The 19931-nt window shown below is 39.9% G+C and overlaps 1 protein-coding gene across 1 annotated transcript; it reads left to right on the forward strand.

The window, feature by feature from the left end:
- The first annotated feature begins 716 nt into the window (after positions 1–716).
- On the forward strand, positions 717–1436 carry LOC149837798 (uncharacterized). The gene is made up of 2 exons (XM_090008127.1): positions 717–962; positions 1080–1436. The coding sequence occupies exons 1-2, from the start codon at positions 717–719 to the stop codon at positions 1434–1436; spliced, it is 603 nt and encodes a 200-aa protein (XP_089864253.1).
- Positions 1437–19931: the final 18495 nt, after the last annotated feature.

Below are 19931 nucleotides of genomic sequence, written 5' to 3' on the forward strand. Positions count from 1 at the left end.
ATTCTCCAGCAATGCCGTCAGCATGGTGATTCGCTGACAATGCCGTTAGCGTGGTGATTCGCTAACGATACCATTAGGGTGGTGATTCCCTAATGATGCTACTGAAGTGGTGATTCTTCAATAATGCCATTAGGGTGGTGATTCTCTAGCGATGCCGTTAGAGTGGTGACTCTCTAACGATGCTGTCAGGGTGTTGACTCTCTGACAATGCCATTGAGGTGGTGATTCCCTCATGATGCTACTGGGGTGGTGATTCTCCAGTAATGCCGCTAGAGTGGTGATTCTCTAGCGATGCCATTAGAGTGGTGATTCTCTGATGAAGGTTGTTGAAGTAATGATTCTTCAACGATGTCATTTAAATGATGATTCTCTTGTGATGATGTCAGAGTAGTGATTTTCCAGTTTGCGTGTTAGAGTGGTGATTCTCTAACATTGGTCATCTAGAATGGTGTTTTTCTGACGACAATGGCCCTATGTGGCACCGTTTGAGATGTTGCATAATTAAAATGTGTTGTGACTCTGTTTGAATTATGCATTATGTACTCAAAAACTTTTGAATGATTGTTGTGGTTATTACTTAGCAAAACCTATCGCTTAATAACTATTATATCTGTTTGTCCTGATAGATGGCCTGGGAAGCCCGATGCAACGATATTATGGGCACTGTGAACAACCTTGCAGAGGTTGTGCAACAGCAGGTGGTTGCGATGCAACAGATGGGCGTGAACCTTCAGCAGGTCGCCCATGATAGACAGAACATAGGTGCAGTCACCTACAAACGCTTTATGGAATTGGATCCTCCTACTTTCTTAGGTAAGACAGATCTTGAAGCTGCTGAGTCATGGTTACGAGAGATAGAACATATTTTTCGCGTTTTGGATGTCCCTGAGGAACGGAAAGTGAACTTCGGCACCTATCGTTTGAAGGACCATGCTGAGAAGTGGTGGGACACAATCTCTACGGTTAAATTTCAAAACAGGAATGTTACGTGGGATGAATTTGTAGAGGTTTTTAACTCTACATATTTTCCCAAGCATGAGCGGAGCAAGAAGATGCAAGAATTTTTGGACCTGCAATAGGGAACGACAACCCTGTCTGATTACATCACTAAGTTTCGATGTTTGGAGCGATACTGTCCGAATGTGTACGTCCTAGAAAAGGATCGAGCAATGAAGTTTGCTCATGGGTTGAAGCCAACGCTGAGAACCAACATGTTCACTAATGGACCAAAGTCACTTGACGAGGCCATCGAGATAGCAACATTGTTGGAAGAAGCCCAGATCGAGGAGCAGAAGAACCAGTGGAATGGAGCCGGATCACAGCCCAAGATTCTCGCGTGTACCAGTGAAAAGCATCCCAGTGGAGATGAGTCCACACTGCCTGCAAAGAAGCAAAAGTGTCAGGTGGACTACCAGAACCGTCAGCAACGGAGTTGATCTCGACAACCAAGTGTTCAACGAAAGTGTCGGCAATGCAACAAAGATCACGCTTTTGGAGTTTGCCCTCTCTACGACGGCAAGTGTTTCAAGTGTGAACAACCGGGACATATTGCTAAGTTTTGTCCGAAGATGTCTATTGGAGACCTTGCTTATGCTGATTAAGCTCGATCGACAGAAGATGACGTGATGATGAACAAGGAAGCTGTCAAGATCGTTGATCATCAAGATCAAAGTTTTGTATACCGAGACCATTCTGTTGGTCAAAGTGTGTTGGCGACTCCATGGCATCAAAGAATGCTCATGGGAGCCTGAAGCGTGTATAAGGAAAGACTATCCCGACTTTTGTGGTTGTGATTTCGCGGACGAAATCCTTTTTAAGGAGGTTAGGATGTAAAAACCACGATAATTCTGATACTTATTGAATTGAAATATGTTTCAGTGTTGGTAAATCCTAGTATTATTAAAAGAATTGCTCGTAATTTATGTATTTATTGCTTTCTGAGGTTTTGAATCCTGTAAACTTGCTTTACGAGGCGATTCAGGGCAAACCACGATGAATCAAACCTCGATATTACTAGATTAGATCTATAATGTATCTAATTAGACTTACCTCGAATTTGGAACCTAAACAAGAAAAAAATATCTCGTTATTTCATGTATTTTGGTGAAAGGGGTATATCGGTAAATACGAGTCGGATCGAGGCCCGAATTCGTCGGAACTAGAGATCTAAATACGTAATATTGAAATTTAGGTCTTAAAATTATGAAATATAATTTGGAAATAAAGCATTTAAATTATTTAAATCTAACTTTTAAATAAGAAAGCAATTAGGGGTTTTAAATAACTAAATAGCAATTTTTATAAAACCTAATTGAGGTTTTTCAAAAATTTTTTAAGGAAGAAGCTTGTTTTTGGCATTATTAGAAAGTGGTTAGCATGGGCCCCACCTCAGCCCATGCTACCTTAATTTAAATTAAAAAGAATTTCAAAAAAATGCACTTTGTAAAGTGTTTTTGAAAAGTTTGCAAAAAAACAAAATTTGGGGCTTATTTTGGAAATAGAAGAAGTAGTTGGCTAAAGAGCCAACGTTTTTTTCAAAAGGGCTGGGGAACCTCTTAGGGGGTAGCCCCAAGCTGCAATAAAAAAAAAATAGCTTTTTGACCCAAGGTCAAAAAGGAGGGGACAACTCTCCTTAATTCAAGGAGAGTTTGTGTAGTCTATGGACAAGGGTTGTTGAACCCTTGACCTAGGCTAATCTAAGTCCACCCATGTGGACCTAGAGCACCTAAGGGAGGCCTACCCATGAGGGGGGGGCGTGAGGATGGAGGACCCTCCATCCTCCCCATGGAATCGCAGCCCTCCATCAAGTGGAGGGCCTATTTAAGGGCTTGAGAGGGGGAGGAGAGAGAAAATGTCTCTCTCTTCCACTCCTCTCCTTCTCTCTTCTCCTTTCCTTCACCATTTTTCCCCAGCTAGCTTCTTCTTCTTCCTTAGCTTGTGTGCTGTGTGTGTTAGAGTGGCTCAGCCCCAGCTGGAGGAAAACCTCCATCGTCTTCCCCAAGGTGAGTTTTCCATTTGGCATTTTTGTTTTAATGGATTAGCTTCCGGTGCAAGGCATGACCCACAAAACTGATTTGCTTGCATGTGAACCGAATGATTTTGTGGTGGATTAGATCCACAGAGTTCCTTTTCTTATTTTAAGTGGTTGTTCTTAATTTGGAAATATCTCTCATGAAACTCGTTTACTTTCGATTCACCTGTTTCCCATTTTACCGATTTTTTTTCTGAGAGACCTTCGGTAAAATGGCCGTATCTCCCTGGATACAGGTCGGATTGATACGTGCTTGGGCATTCTGGAAAGGGAAGACAGCGTTCTAAAACTTTTCAGTTAAAAACTTTGTCTTATTCGGCAAGTAGAGCTGCCTAAAATCAGCGTCATTTGCTGATAGCGTTTTCCATCAGCAACCCAGAAACGTCCCGGATGGCGCCCGGTGTTTCTGTAGTAACTCCATGACCGTTTATTGAAATGCAGACTTTTTGGGCTCGGTGGAAAGCTATCGAATATCTCCACGAGTTTTATGTTGAGCATTTTTGCTGGAACAGCTCCTAGACTCCCCGAAAAATGGAAGCTTTTTGGCTCCAGTTTACAGGAAAACACATATATATAAATATATAGTTTTCTTTGGGGTTTTGGTGTTTTTGTCCTCCGTTTGCATGGTGGGACAGTGCCACCTGTCCGGTCTGTACCCCTGGGGGACAGACCCAACTAGGGAACACTGGTCCGAGCACGAGCTTGGCCAAGTGCACCTAGCTGGACTCGCTTTGGCGCAACTTCTTGCTGCCGGGTGCTAGGCGCCCCACCTTGTTTTTTTTGGCGCACCTACTTTGTGGTGCGTTGGGCCATGGTTTGGCCTGGTCCGGACCCATGTGTGGGTCGGACCACGGGGTACAAACCCCCAGCTGACAGCCTCTGCCTGACCAAGACGGTCTGGACCCACAGGGACCAGACCATGCCCTTTGGTCTGCGCCACCCGATTTGGGTGTTGGGCGCACCCATGGTGTGGGCCCAACCTGCGTCCTGGTCCGAGCCCACCTTTGGGATGGACCAAGGGCATTTGCTGGGCACACTATGGAGTGCCCCAGCCCCCGTTTTGCCCAGCTGGGTCTGGACCCATAGGGTCTAGGCCTAGCCGGTTTGACCCAGCCCGTCGGCTATGGGCTTTTGGGCTAGCCGCACCCCATATGGGAGCAGGCTAAGCCTGACTCCTTGGTCCGAACCCACTGGGGTCAGACCAGGGGCTCTCCCGTGAGCCTAGCTGGGTCTGGTCCTTGTTGGATCAGAGCCGCTGAGTGGTCTTGGCCTGGCCCAGGTGGTCCTAGCCTTGCCGAGCCCCCCACGGGGCTCTCCTTTTGCTTAGCCGGGTGCGGGTGCACCCGGGTGAGCTTGGTGTTGGCCTTTGGGCTAGTGCTGCAGCCTAGCAGCACTTGGTCTGCACATGGGGTGCAGACCAAGGTCGATGTAGGTCTAGTGGCCCTGTCACAGCAGGCCCCACACGCGCCTCGCTCATTTTTCTTTGTTCGGCGATAAGTTGGCACCGAGTGCTAAACACCCGTCAACCTGGTTGCCACTTGGGCAATCATGTGTGGGACCCCGGCACTGGGTCCGGACTGCTAAGCTGGCTATTTTGGGTTGTCATCCATTGAGTTTCCATGAAAACTCACTGGTGGCGGCAACCACCCCTTCGTGCCGCCAACCCATGAACGGTGAGATTAGCCCTAAAGTGAGAAGAGTCGCTTGCACGCAACAGGATCCTTAAAGTCTCAGGTTTCACTTGCTCATATCCCCCTGTCCCATCATGGCAACGGGGTGGTTGAACTCACGACTGGTGTCACGTCACACGCGTGCGTGTGTTTGTTCATTTCGTCGGACCTTTCTGGCGGATAATCATGTTCGTGCCCCATTGTGCGAGCAGAGCGCAGTCTTGCCTTGGGAATCGATAATGCCATTCCCGTTCGAATGGAATTAAGTTGGGTCTCGCTCTCAACACGCTTGGTTGTCAATTTCGTGAAGATCCTTCGCCGAAGGTTTCACTATGTGAGATTTGCCGTAATACGATGGACGATATATGCGTATTGGGAAAATACGTATTTCCAAGCCCTGGTCACTCATCGCGTATACCATACCTATCGTATGTACATTTTGAGCTTCCTGCCACTTAGAAATAATGAATTGTGCCATTATATATATATATTGTTTGTATCGTGGCTTTGGCTTGATACTCGTGCAATTAATTGTGACTCTGTTTCGCATGAGCACGTTGGCACATCTTGTTCGTATGTCACTAGCTTTGGGTTGTCGAGTGTTACTGTTGTTTGGCTCTTATTCGTATGTTGGTGAATACAGTGCCCCAGAGGTGTGCTTCACACTTGACGTGACACACACTTAGAAAATGGAACACCATCTGGGTATTTACACAGTTTGACCCGTTGAGGTTTGGGACTCAGTTGGAGTCTTTGGGTAGTGGCCCACGATCGTGAGAGAGCTCACGTACTGTGAAACCCTAGAGATGGAAATGGTAGTGACGTGAGATTGTTTTCACCGGCAACGTGCTCTTCTTGGGTCGTTTGAGGCCGAGCACATGGGTGACATGGCTAAGACCTCGCTGCATACCCCACGGGGACAACAAGGCATTTGTAAAGTTTAAATATGTGCAAGGAGGCACAAGTTGGATACTGGATATGCTCGCATTGTTTTTGCAAATACCAAATTACGATCACTTGTTTACCGTTGTGTAGATTGCCACTTAGCTCTTGCACGTGTCTGCACGTGAATAGTAATAAGATACGTAAATACTAATATTTACGTTTGACGGTTGAGCAATTATACCTTGTAGTTATCGACATGTATGTTATATGAATTGTATGCGACATCGGTACGCATACGTTTGTGGTGATTCACCCTTGGCATTAAGCTAATGTTTACCACATCTCTGATTGTTATATATGGTTATTGCCTTCGTTGGTAAGGCTCTTCACTATGCTAATAGTGTTGGAACATGTAAATGTCCGAGTGTGTCCTCGACATTTCTGCTCGTGTTGCCCTGCGGGGAACACCAGGCCGGATGGGCCTAAGAACCTCAGAAGGAGGAATTGTGACTGGATACGCAAGTTATGCCTAGGCGTGGTTTGGTGTACACGATGATTTTCATCATCATAATGGCTCCTTTAATTAAGTGCTTTACTGCTTAAATGTCTGATTAGTTTCGTATGCATTTGCATTGGGCACACGACTTACCCCATGATCCATCCTGTAAGTACAAAAGGGACTTGTTACGTATTTTAGAAATATATGCTTGTTTTGAGACGGGTTTTTAGAGGTGATGAACTCCGTGGCAAGTTCTTGTGGGCGATAGACCCATCTCGTGAGTTGAGCTCACTTGTGCTATGGACGTGTGGTTACACGTATTTTTCCTTATAGTATATCCCGTGTGCCTTGGATATATAATTAATGAACATTCATTGTTGCCCTGGAATGCGAATGCTATTCGTTTGGTCATGATAGCGCTGCTCATTCTTGTTCGTGATGCTAGAGTTGTAGCTTCTTTGCTTACTCGCTTAGATGGTTGACGTCACTGTCTATGTTGTTCGTGTTCGACACTGTCACTTATCACTTAGCAGTATTCGCTACCTTGCTTACTTACTCAGATGTTTGACGTTACGGTCTAAATGTTTTAAGGCTTGACTTTGTCGCTCATCACTTAGTATTATTTTTACTTCACTGCTCGTGTTAGTATTGTTCTTGCGCTTGTCTCGTGCTTGGTTCCTTAGTTGCTTGTTGTTCAGCAATTGTTTGGCTCAGCCCTTTGTTTTGCTTAGTTCTCTCGTTTCATTGTTTAGTAGTTGCTTGTTTTGTTTTTCCTTGTTCAGTTCGTTGTAGTAGTTGTACTTGCTACTTTCACTGTTTCTTAGACTTGTAACACGTACACTTGCTTACTTGACACACATACTTGTACTTTAGTTTAAATGTTTCTAATTGTTCCATCATGTTGGCAATAGCCTGTTACTTGTAGTTTTCAAGCATGACATATCTGTATCCTGTTTGAAGCTTTATACCTTATGCTTTTCCTTAGAAATGATAAATGTATGGATGGTTTATCTCACCAGCTCGCAAGAGTACTGACCCCGTTTTATGGGGATACAGGTGTTTGACTTCTATTGGTGCGATGGAGCTCGATGTGTGGCGGAGGACTTAACCCACACTCTAGAACTCAAAGATCTTGGCAGTGGTCGTTGGAAAAGGGGAATGATGTGTATTGCTCACGTATCAATTTGTAATAAATAAAATATTTCTTCTGGTTGTTTCTTCCTGTGACCCACTCAGAATTTCCAACTGTTTTCCCTTGCTAGTTTTCCTTTTTGCGCAATGCTTTCAAAAAAAAAAAATTACTATGAAAATTTAAGGATTTTCCAAGTTGGGATTTTGGGGCGTCACAGACCTATACAAGGGAAAATGCAGAAGCGAATTTGCAAGGGGCAAAGTATCTGTCCAGTAAGCTTTGCTCTAAACACTTGGACCTGCTATCAGTCCTGCACATGCTCTGAATCAGCCCTTTTGACAAGATGAGCAAAAGAGACCAAATTTGCTATTGGTCTAGAATATGAGACAATAAAAATGTACCCAGGTATGCACCCCAAATCAGGCACGTCAACAATAGAGAAAAGTATGCCTCCAATTTCTCATGCAATCAATATTCCAAGACACCCAATTGCCCACCACCATTCAATCAGAAAATGGTAGCATCAAACGAGCTTCAATTGGTTTTAAAAAGAGAGGAAAATGAGCAATTAGATATACAACTTGAACCAATGGAAGCCTTTGGCATTTAAACCAATTCACACATCGTGATCAACATATATTGAAGAAAATGCTCATCAAGATACCTTAGGCCCACTTACCATTGCTTCAGATCGCAACGGTCGACTGTGCTCGAAGATAACAATGTTGTATCCGCCTTCGAAGATGGCAGATCAGGGAGAGAGAATCCTTCCTTTCCTTTCAGCAGCTCAAGCCTGCCATTCAAAATTTATTTTCCCAGCAAATCAGACCTGCCATTACAGTAGCCCAGACTGATGATCACATTTGCTTTAAGTTAGGTCCGCTGCTACAGCAAATCAGATCGGCTCATAATATTTGTAACTTTGGTAAATTCTTGAATGATTATATTCAACTCTCCTTTTCTTTTAGCCCAACTCTGTTTACACACGATCATCCCAGATTAACTGGATGAGAGGCTTTTGAACATGGATTCAGTGTTACCAGTTATTAAAGATCTCACAAATTTGCTAGAATGACTCTAGAGGGCCTGGTGATGCCAAAAATCAGGTATATCCGGCTATTTGTATCTAAGTGAAGCATATAATTAGGAACTAAGAGATAGAAAAATAGCCAACCTCAAACAGTTGTGAGAGCAAAGAGAAGCCAAATAGAAGACAAGAACCACCTGAAACATCATACCTCTGAATGTTTCTATTTCTTTTTCTCCCCTTTTTTTTTTAAGTTTTCGATCTCCATACCAAGTACAGCCTAGACTATATCATCCTTATTAAAAAAAATACTAGGAAATTACTCAAAAGGATCACACCACCAAAAGAATCGAACTATGTGAACATCGACTCTATTAGACATGAGCATTAAACTTGCAATCATAGAATTCATGATGTTAGAAACATATGTTGGCACCAAAGGTTAACACCAGTTAGTTATTACAGATGTCACAAAGCATTTGTCCATGACCTCCTGTCAAGCAGGTCTAGCTGAATACCTCATATCCACCTTGAGAAGCCCGAGTTGAGAAATCAGGAACATCATGAGAAACACAAGATCCTTGGCTCTTGAAATTATCAACTAAGAAAACCCCTCACGAAAAACTCTAATCCATTTCTTAAGCTGGTTGTATCTGGATGATACTGGGTAATGCTACACTAGACCAACACACACAGATACCAACGCTCAGACATTAAGACTAGACTAAGGGAGCATGAATAAATCATTTGAGCATGGGTGATATGATAAAGACACGCTAGAACTCTACTGAAATGAAGACCTCAAGTGATCCAATGCCATAAAACAAGATATAGGGCCGACAGAAGCTTCGAAGGACCAAGGTTCGATCAAGAGATCGATACATATTGCAGGATATAAACCTAAAATATCGTGAAGACAATACAGGGAAAAAATGATGAAGTCAGAACAACTAATAAAATGATGAATGATCAATACAAAACACAATGAAATGAATATATAATGCTTAAGATGCGTGAATACAATGAACATATAGTTCAAATGATGCTGATTTAATGCCAAGATATATCATGAACAGGTCACGCAATCCAAGGAAACCAACTAAGACTGCATGATATGCATCTGAAATCAATCTACTGTAATAACAACCCAACCACAGCAGTCAAAATTGGCGTATCAGCAGAAACGATGTTGTTACCATAAACAAGAGTATTGAAAACACAATAAAATTCCTCCAATCTCACAGCGATGGCGCACTATATCTTCTTTATATTGCAGCAAATGACGATTGGCGAGATGACCAAATGTATGATGAAACAAGCGATCAAACATAAATCAGGAATTCACAAAAAAAAAAATAGAGGCAGAGGGAAAATATAGAATGAAGAAAAAGAAAAGAAAAAAAAAAAAGAGGGGGGAAAAGGAGATCTAAATATAGGGTTACGCCGAATCAATCAATATCCAAATCGCTTGAACGAAGGAAGATTTGTTAAAGGAAGCAAAACAAGTGTTGGAATCAAGGTTCCATTGCTATAGCGACAGGTGGGTCGATCCGACCATATGCAAGTCGATTCCCACCTGTTGTGCCTTACGATATAAACAAATGAAAAGAAAAGAAGAAGAACAACAACAAACAAAAGAGAAATAGAAAAAGAAAAGAGATAGAAACTGAGAAATGCAAAAAAAAAAATAAAGGGAACGAGATGCATACTATAAACACCCCAAATTTTCACCCTCATCTAGTGTTTACATTTCATATAGCATTGCATATCACTGCATACATTTTTGCATATCATTTCATCGCATTGCATAGCATTGCATGTCATCACATCTCATTCTCGAGATCCAGCACTCCTGTTTTCAAAACATTCAATCCAGATTTGAGTTTTAAAGCTTTCTTTCAAAAATCAATTTTAAAACCTGGGTTTTTAATCAACATTGTATCATTTGCCAACCCCCAGGACCTTATATTTTGAAGTATTTTCTCAGAAAACAATCTGGATTCATTTCAAACTCAATTTCAATTGATTTCAATTCTCAGATGAGACCCATTTAGGTGGTGTCGCTTCTGGATTCCTTCATTTATCAAAAATCTCAAAAATTTTAGAGTCCTAATTGGATCAGGACTCTTTTTCCAGAGTCCTAGTCGGATCAAAACTCTACTTTTCACTACCTTTTTACCTGTTTTCAGAGAAAACCTTTCAAAATCTTCTGTTTTGGCCAAAATCTTAGAGTCCTAGTTGGATCAGGACTCTTCTTCAAGAGTCCAGTCGGATCAGGACTCTTCTTCAGAGTTTTAATCAGATTAGAACTTTAATCTTTCACAACTGTTTTCAATCAAATCTTTCAAAATGAGTCAGAAACTCAGAGTTTTAGTCAAAACAGGACTCTGTTCAGAGAGTCCTAGTTGGATCAGGACTCTGATCCTGATTTCAATTTTGAGAAAATCTTTCAAAAATCTTTCCATTTATCAAATTTGTTACACTTTTATCAAAGAATTTCAAAATTCTGAGGTTTTATCTCAGAGTCTTGATCAAATCAGGACTCTACCTCAGAGTCCTGATCGAAGTAGGACTCTATCCAAATTTGATTTTTATACTTCATTTTCACTGGTTTTCAAAAGCTTTGCCCAAGTTTCATCATTTACTTATCAGAAAACCAAAATTTTTTAGAGTTTTGATCGAATCAGGACTCTTTCTCAGAGTCCTAATCAGAACAGGACTCTGAACCAAAACTTCAATTTCATCCCATTTTTAACTGTTTTCCAAAATTCTCTCATTTGTTTTATCAGAAAATCCAAAAATCTGAGAGTCCTAGTTCAATCAGGACTCTGTTCTCAGAGTCTCAGTTGAATCAGAACTCTGTTCTATTTCAATACTTGTCATTGTTTACATTGTTCTTTCGTCTGTTTTTCAGAAAATACCAAAAAAATCTAGAGTTTCAGTCCGATCAGGACTCTGTCCCAGAGTCCTAGTCCAGTCAGGAGTCTGTTTTGAAGTTTGTTTTTACTCTATTTTTTTTATTTGTTTCCATTTGTTTTCAAAAATTAGGTCATTTTGTAGAGTCCAGTTAATCCAGGACTCTATTTCAGAGTCCTGATTGAGTTAGGAGTCTAACCCTGACAGTATTTTCTGACTTATTTCATCATTTTTGATAAAATCTTTTCAGAAACTTATTCATTTGGCTTTTAAAAACCAAAATCACAGAGTCCTAAAAATTCAGGACTCTAACCCAGAGTTACAGTTCGCTTGAGACTCTATTTTCAAAAATCTTGAATTTCAAATACTGATTTTAACCCCTTTTCAAAACCATTTTCAGTGTTTATTTCAAAATTCTTCAAAACTCAATGTGGGCCCACTTAGTTGGCACCATATCCAGAAGAGTTATGACTTGGTTAGAACCCTATGCCATTTCAAAAATTCTAATTTTAAGATTGCTTTTGAAAATCCTTTTGAAAACTCCTTCAATTTCAAGTTTTAAAATCGCTTTTTGAAAAACTCAAGTAGGGCCCACTCGGGGTGGCGCCATATTCGAGTAAGTCAGGGCTAGACTAGGGTTAGTCAGTGCCTTGGTTAGTGTTAGGGGTTTAAAAGAGTTAATATCATTTTGAAAACCCATTTTGAAGTTTAGTTTTTAAAACTAGTGTTTTTGAAGGTTTTTAAAGGTTTTTAAAAAACCAAATGTGGAAGATGCCAAGTGGCATCACATTTGGGGGTTTTCTAGGTTTAGTTAGGGGCTAATTAGGGATTAATTAGAGTCCCACCTAGGCTATAATTCTCCAAAAAATCATTGCCCCCTTTATTGGATTTATTAGAAAGAGTTCTAAAAAAATAAAACTCCTTAATTAACCCTAATTAAGGAGGTTTTAAAAACCTATAAGTAGGGGACTTCAAGAGGTCAAAAGGGTTTTTTTTCTCTCAAATTTTCGTGGCTTCTCTCTCCTCTCCAGCATCTTCACCTTCCTCCATTGCAGCTGCAGCCCCAAGGTGAGTTTATTTAATATTATTTTATTATTATTTTATTAGTTTTTATGATTTTTCAATAGATTTCACCATGGAAACTCTTGTGTTCATGGATTTAACCATGGATTTCATCCAAGAACCCCAAAATCGACCCAAGAAGATGATCTAACTCAGTTTGAGGGTGATTTCAAGGATTCTAATCCATTATAATCGATGAGAGGTACATTTTTCATGTTCTTAACCGACGAAACGTGACATTTACCCGTTAAATGGGTTAAATCCATGATTTCAAAGGTGAAAGCAAATTCCAGCCATTGATTCCCTGTATTTTATTTATTTATTTATTTATTCATGTTTATTAGACGTTTTCCAGCATAGAAATAATTTTTATTTTACTGTTTTAGTATTTCTTTTATTGTTTTCATTAGTTAATGCATGATTTCTTAAGTTTCTTAGATTTCTGTGTGTTTTTTAGTTTAGAACAGTAAAGAGCATGCTGTTTTGGATTGAAATATTCGTTGTTTATTTCTGATTTTTTTATATGTGATGAATGCATATCTAAAGGAACTACTGTAAAAAAATCAGAGGTTTTGGACCTCGGGAACCCTGTCAGAAAAATCAGACATCAAATCAGGTTTTTAAATCTTTAAAATCGAAGTTAAAATCAAGAAGGTAACTTGCTGTGATGATATTTTTCTCATCTTATATCCGATTTTAGATATGTAAAATGCCATGGATTTATATTAATTAGATCTAGCTACTGTGAATTTTTTAGAATTTTTTATTGCTGTTTAGTATTTTTCCTCTGTCAGAGATTCTGATTTTCAATTTAAAACTCGTTAGAGTTTACCAAAAGCCTAATCAGACTTGTGTTATTCATAAATCCCAAACCACAGATCCGATTCATGATATGTAAAAAGTGAGTATTGTTATTTTTATGTCTACTATTTACTTATAAAATATCAGATATTTTTGATCAGTATTTATATTTATAATGAAATTATCAATTAAAAGTATCTGTTTTAACCCCTGTTAGATTTGTTAGATTTTAGTTCAGATTGCCGGAAGGGTTTCTCCGTAACCAGAGATGATTTTTCCTATCTGTAAATTGGTAAATCTCTGTTTTTTTTCTTAGTTTTTCTTTGTAAAATTTCATAGATTTTCATGAAAGATTGACCCCTGATTTGGGTCTAACTCTGAAACTGGTTGGTGAACTAGGTCAAAAATAGCATATTTTTAGGGTTTGATGCAATTTTCGGGTTAATTTAATGTCAAAAAAATATTTTTATAATTCTAATTCACAATTAGGGTTATGAAAAGTATAGGTACCAAATTTGATGAATTTTGGAATCTGATTGATGGCTGAATTAAGCAAATTGCAAAACCGGGTTCCTGAAAGATCCAAAAACACTGCCAAAATCACAATTTTTGTGATATTCTTGGATTTTCGTGTATAAACATATATTTTTAGGGTTTAATCATATTCATAATCATATTAGGATACTTTAGGTCAAATTTTATGTTAATTTGATTTTATTTAGTCCTTAAAACCCAAGTTTTTACCAAAATCTATTTCAGAAAACCCTGATTTCAAGGCCATAGTCTTGCTATCAGGGGCAATTTGGTCATTTGACCTCAATTTCGAAATCCCTAACCTTAGTTTTCATGTGTTTAAGTATGTCATATCATATTTTAGCCTAGTTTATTTGCATTTGAATTTCAAAACTTGCATTTTACCAAATATCTTTCTAAAAACCCTAATTTCAAGGCCATAGTTTTGTTATTAAGGGTATTTTGGTCATTTTGACCCCAATTTCGAAATTTCATATCTTATCTTCCTTATTTATTCAATTTTATTTCATACTTTATCATTTTTATTTAATGGAATCATGGCAAAAAGGCTTATATCTAGCAAAATCCAGCAATTTCCTGATATTGCTGGATAAATCTAGAAAAGCCAACATATCATCACTAACAAAGTTTTCTAGTTTTGCAGGTACATTAAAGACTTTATTTTTCATGTATTTAAATTTCAATAGTGATGTAAACTAAATTAAACTTTGGAATAAGAATTTACATTTCCTGCTTAGCTTAGGCAGCATTGCATATAGTTTATTTTTTTAAATAATGTTAATGTGTGATGGATGATGATTCATGCATATTCAAACTCACTATGGTCTACACGAATGGCACATACACTAGCTTTTATGAAGTTTATAAACTTGGTGGAATTCGTATTTATGGCCATAGTCAGAATATGAAGGATATCTAGATTTATGATCTTCACATTAGCCACATTCAGCCTACACTCTTAGGCTAATTTTAAAATGCACTGCATTTCTCAAAAATACAAAGAGTTTTTCCCAATTCCTCAAAATCATATTCATTCATTTCGTGAATTTTCCAATTCCAATTCCAATTCCAATTCAAATTCAAATTCCAAGTCAAAGGAATCAAATTCTTCAAAATTTCCTAAGTCTTATTCAAAATCGATTTTCTCAAAATATGGATTTGCCAATGATATTTCAAGTATTTCCCAAGTTCCAAATTCGATTTTCTAAGTTAGATTTTCAATTTCAAAGTTTGAATTCAAAGAAATCGAGTTTTCAAAGTTATTTCACATTTCTCAAAATCGATTTTCACAAAATCCTTATATTTCTTCAGAAATCGATTTTCACTTTCTCAAATACAGCATCTAAAAAATAATTCACAATTTTCAAAGAGTTTATTTTCCAAGAATCTTCCAAATATTTTCCAATCTTTGAAGCAAACATCATGTTTTCAAATGTGCATTTTTAGAACTTCATAGCACATTCCTGATTCTTTGTGCATTTAGGAATTAGAGTATGGTTTAGACAAGTTGAACAAAGCAAAGCATTTGATTGATCCTTGGTTCAATTACCCCTGGTAAAGGCGCCAGGAACGGTTGAATCTCGTACCGACAGGCGAGTCCCATTTATCAGAATAATCCCGCATTTTAAAAACGGAGGCGAGTTATTTTCAAAATCTTTTTCAAAGGTCAGTTTGATTTGCAAAAGTAAAATTTTGCGATGATAACACTTACCGAAAATGAAAAGGGGAGGAAGGGTACCTGTTGTAGATTGATCGAAAGAAGACGATGTCTCTTTTGGATCTGCGTTGGTACAATCGGCCTTCGTGGCTAAACTTGGATCAGGAGGAAGGAGCATATCGATGGATTTTAAATATTTCTCCCTTGATAGCGATGAGATGGACCCCTTTATCGACTTGCAGGAGGTACCAGAGAGACGGGAGGTGTATTTGTGAAAGGGAGAAAGGTTGAAGAAGGCGGGAGGTGCGGGGTGAGAGCCTGCAGAAGGAGAGAGAGGAGGGGTGCGAATGGGTTCAAGTGGAGACGCAAAAGACAAATATTTGATTGAAAGAAGGTGGAGTGGTGAAAGACGGATATGCAGGGGATCGTGGCTGAAAATGGATGCCCTCTTCCTCCTGTGTGCTCCTCTTTTAAAGAGGAAGAGGAGAGTTCGATCGGGAGTTTTGGTTGAAGATGGAAGGTTGAGAGAAGAAGAGGCTGTTGAAGATGGAGGGTAGGAATGAGAGGGAGGAGTGCGCGGGAGATGGCCGTTGCAGAATTTTCCCTTTTTCAAAAGAAGGGTCCCTTTTAAGAAAAAAATTCATAAAATGGTTTAAAACAAGTTTTTTAGCAAAATTCAACTTTTTTCAAGTTTTAAAAACATTTGCTTTCCTAATTTTTTTTTTGTATCGTTTTTCCATTTTTTGTATTTTTGTAATAGAAAACTAAAACAAAGTTTAAACACTAAATTTTTGTATTTTTCTGAGAAATATTTACAAAGAGTGTTTTTCTAAGAATTTCAGGCTATTTTGGGAAAAATTCTTCAGAAGGATGGGTTTGGACCCAAGTTTTGAGAAAATGTTCGAGTTTTTGAAACTCGAATCAAGAAATACAACGTGATGGATCCAAACGGATGTCAGATGGACTGTCCGAGCTATTTAAAAACTATTTTTGGTATTTTCTGTAATTTTAATTTAAAAATTAGACGAGACTCAGATTTGGATCCGGACAATGGATCCGGATCCGAAATCAATTTAAACATATAAAATGAATTTAATTTCAGAAATACTTGAGAAATGTATTGGAATTTAGATTTAAAAGAGACTCAATTGCTCAGAAAATGATATCAGGGGCAAAAGGGGAATATAAAAAGATTTTTGAAAAATTTGGGGTGTTCACACCAGTGATGGTGTATCAGTTGATCCAGCGAAGGTCGAAGCAGTGTTGGACTGGAAGCAGCCTCTGTCTGTTACAGATATCCGCAGTTTTCTCGGGTTAGCTGGATACTACCGATGTTTCATTCAGGACTTCTCCAGGATTGCGCTTCCTTTGAAGAAGCTTCTCCGTAAGGGAGTCAAGTTCGAGTGGACTGACTCTTGCGAAGAGAGTTTCCAGATCCTGAAGACAAAACTGACGACCTCTCCGGTGTTAGCTTTACCTTCTGATAGAGGCGGTTTTGTGGTGTACACAGACGCCTCAGGTACAACATTGGGATGCGTGCTTATGCAGCACGGTCGGGTTATTGCGTATGCTTCGCGACAGCTGAAGATTCACGAAAGGAATTATCCGACTTATGACTTGGAGTTAGCGGCTGTGGTGTTCGCCCTGAAGTCCTGGCGACACTATCTGTACGGAGATACATTCGAGATCTTTTCTGACCACAAGAGTCTCAAGTATTTATTTTCCCAGAAGGAATTGAAAATGAGACAACGTCGTTGGCTCGAGTTTATCAAAGATTATGAGTTTATGTTGTCTTACCACCCTGGTAAGGCGAACTTCGTTGCAGATGCGCTTAGTCACAAATCGAGTAGTGTTCTGGCTAGTTTTGTGTGGAGCCAAAAATTGATCGAAGATTTCGTGGCTTGGAAGCCATTTGCGATCGGAGGTGGAATGATCAGATTGTCTAGGTTGACCATTCGATCAGAGTTTTTGCCTAAGGTTATCGAGGCACAGAAGCGGAATGCTCAATATCAAAAGTTTGTCGACCGAGCCCGTGAAGAGGGCTCAATTTTTTGCATTGACGACAACGATTGTATCCGCATTAAGGATCGACTTTGGGTGCCAAATGACCCTGAGTTGAGGAAGGAGATTCTTGATGAGGCACATCTGTCAAAGTACACCGTCCATCCTTGTGGTACTAAGATGTTTAAGGATCTTCAACGAAGGTATTGGTGGAACAGGATGAAGCGTGAAGTCGCAACGTATGTTTCGAGGTGTTTGACTTGTCAGCAAATCAAGATCGAGCACCAACGTCCCTGTGGTTCCATGCAGAGGATCGATATTCTGTAGTGGAAATGGGAGGATATCACGATGGATTTCTTGGTAGGTTTACTGCGAACTAGGTGAAAGCACGATACGATATGGGTGATTGTGGACAGACTCACCAAGTCTGCTCACTTCTTACCTATCCGGATCAGTCAGTCGCTTGAGAGCTTAGCAGACTTGTATATCCGAGAGATTGTATGGTTACATGGCGTACCTACATCTATCATTTCGGATCGTGATCCCAGATTCACGTCACGACTGTGGGGACAATTGCAGTCATCTTTGGGGACAAAACTGAAGTTTAGTACAGCCTTTCATCCTCAGACTGATGGCCAGTCAGAGAGGACGATTCAGACGTTAGAAGATATGTTGCGGGCTTATATCCTCGACTGGAAGGGTGATTGGGATTCGCACCTGTGTTTGATCGAGTTTGCCTACAACAACAGTTATCACGCTAGTATCAGGATAGCTCCGTACGAGGCTTTGTACGGGAGACCTTGCCGATCGCCGTCATATTGGGACGATATCAGCGATCGATCCAGTGAATCGCCGATTATTCTTCAGCACTACACTCAGCAAGTGCAAAAGATCCGAGAGCGTCTGAAGGCAGCTCAAGACAGACATAAGAGTTACGCCGATAAGAGGCAGCGAGAGCTTCAGTTTGATGTGGACGACATGGTTTTCGTGAAAGTATCACCGACGAAGAGTGTCTTTCGTTTCAGAAAGAAAGGAAAGTTGAGTCCTAGATATGTTGGGCCGTTGACGATCTTTGAGAGGATTGGTGGAGCAGCCTATCGGATTGAACTACTGCAGCAGTATGATGAAATTCATAATGTTTTTCACATATTGATGCTGAGAAAGTACATTCCGAACCCATCACACGTCATCCAATACGAAGATGTCGAAGTACAAGAGGACTTAACGGGGGCCGAGAGACCTGTAAAACCCATGAATTTTAAAGAATTTTCAATGAAATAAAAATGTGTGTTTACGTGAGATAATATGGTTTATGAGATATTCAATGTGATTTTCAGCTTGCGGGCCAGTCGAGCGAACCCAAAAATGAATACTGGAAAGGGTACTTGGATCTGGACTTTGACGAGATCCGATGATCCGACCCGGTTCACGAGTCCAAGTAAGGAAACCCGATGGTTTCGGGATGATAGCGTGAGATCCAAAGCACATTTAAAGTAACCGAGTGCAAGTTTAAAACCAACGGGTGAAAAATCCACTTGAAAATGGAAGAAATCCATCAACAAAGAAAAACGCCCCAATATGACATAAAAAGAATATTTTTACAAAAGTAAACACCAAGTGATGGTGTGGTGTTGTGGTAAGACACACGGTGTGTGATACGACAACCCAAGTTCAAAACCCCCTATGAACAAATTATTTTTTTCACAAGAAAGTGATGATTTCTACCTTGGTGAAAAGGGTAAAAACGTGGGCTCAAATTAAACCCTACCTTTTTGGTCTCTCTCCACCAAAAACGTGAGCAACTCCTCTCACCTTACCAAAGATAGAGGAGAATCCCATGCATCAAGGGATGAGGGGTACCACAATAAGGAAAAAAGAGAGTGGAAGTTGAAAAAACTGACACATGGAGTAAAGAGCAAAATCGGAAGAGATGCTATCCCAACAAAAAACGTAAAATTTGGGTGAAGATTAAATGCTTTGAAAATTTGGTAACTTCCCCCTAAATAGAGGAGTTAAATGAGAGATTTTTGGTAAGGAGTTACATTAGACGTATATCTCTCTCTCCCTCTCTCTCTCACGGTGGTGGTCGACCTCCATTGTTGGACTGTGTGGACCTCCCTTGCTGAATGCGTGAACATCCATTATCGACGTGGGGTGCCGCTCTAACGAAGAGAAGGGGTTGCAGCCTTGCCGTCGTGAAACTCCAAAGAGGTAAGGAGCATTGCTATTTGTATGTAAGTGGTTGATGCCTTGTTGCACATCTATGTTGCAATATCATGAAGTTTACGCGACAAGCACCACCTGTATATGTAGGTAGGTTTAGGGCCTCGAGACCCAGGTGGCATGAGTTGAAACACCTACTCGCCAATAGGTCAATATGTAGTGGTTCAGCCAATGGTTCTCACCCTTGGCCAACGTTGGGGCACTGTGGTGTTCTTGGTAAGGGCATTATGTTCCTATGTGTATGCCTGGTGATATGTAGTACTCATATACTCATATCGAAACCTACAGTCCAAATCTATGTAGGAAAAATGCATATATTTTTGGTATGTGTGTTAGCCATGACAGATTCAAGATCGAAACAAAAATAAAGTAGGCAAATGGCGTGGAACCTTAAGTATCTCGGATTATTATTCATGAAATTATTGTTTGGTTGTATTTTCTTGTTCAATACACCTTTCATACCTTGTAGATTGAATGGTTTTAATCAAATCTG

This window comes from Nuphar pumila, chromosome 5 (genome assembly GCF_984573655.1).
Source record: "Nuphar pumila chromosome 5, dmNupPumi1.hap1.1, whole genome shotgun sequence".
NCBI lineage: Eukaryota > Viridiplantae > Streptophyta > Magnoliopsida > Nymphaeales > Nymphaeaceae > Nuphar > Nuphar pumila.

Bases quoted from the DNA above. Each gene is read 5' to 3' on its own strand.
- LOC149837798 (XM_090008127.1), top strand. From the start codon at position 717: ATGGGCGTGAACCTTCAGCAGGTCGCCCATGATAGACAGAACATAGGT. The intron at 963-1,079 runs GTTAAATTTCAA...GACCTGCAATAG, and splicing joins GGTGGGACACAATCTCTACG to GGAACGACAACCCTGTCTGA.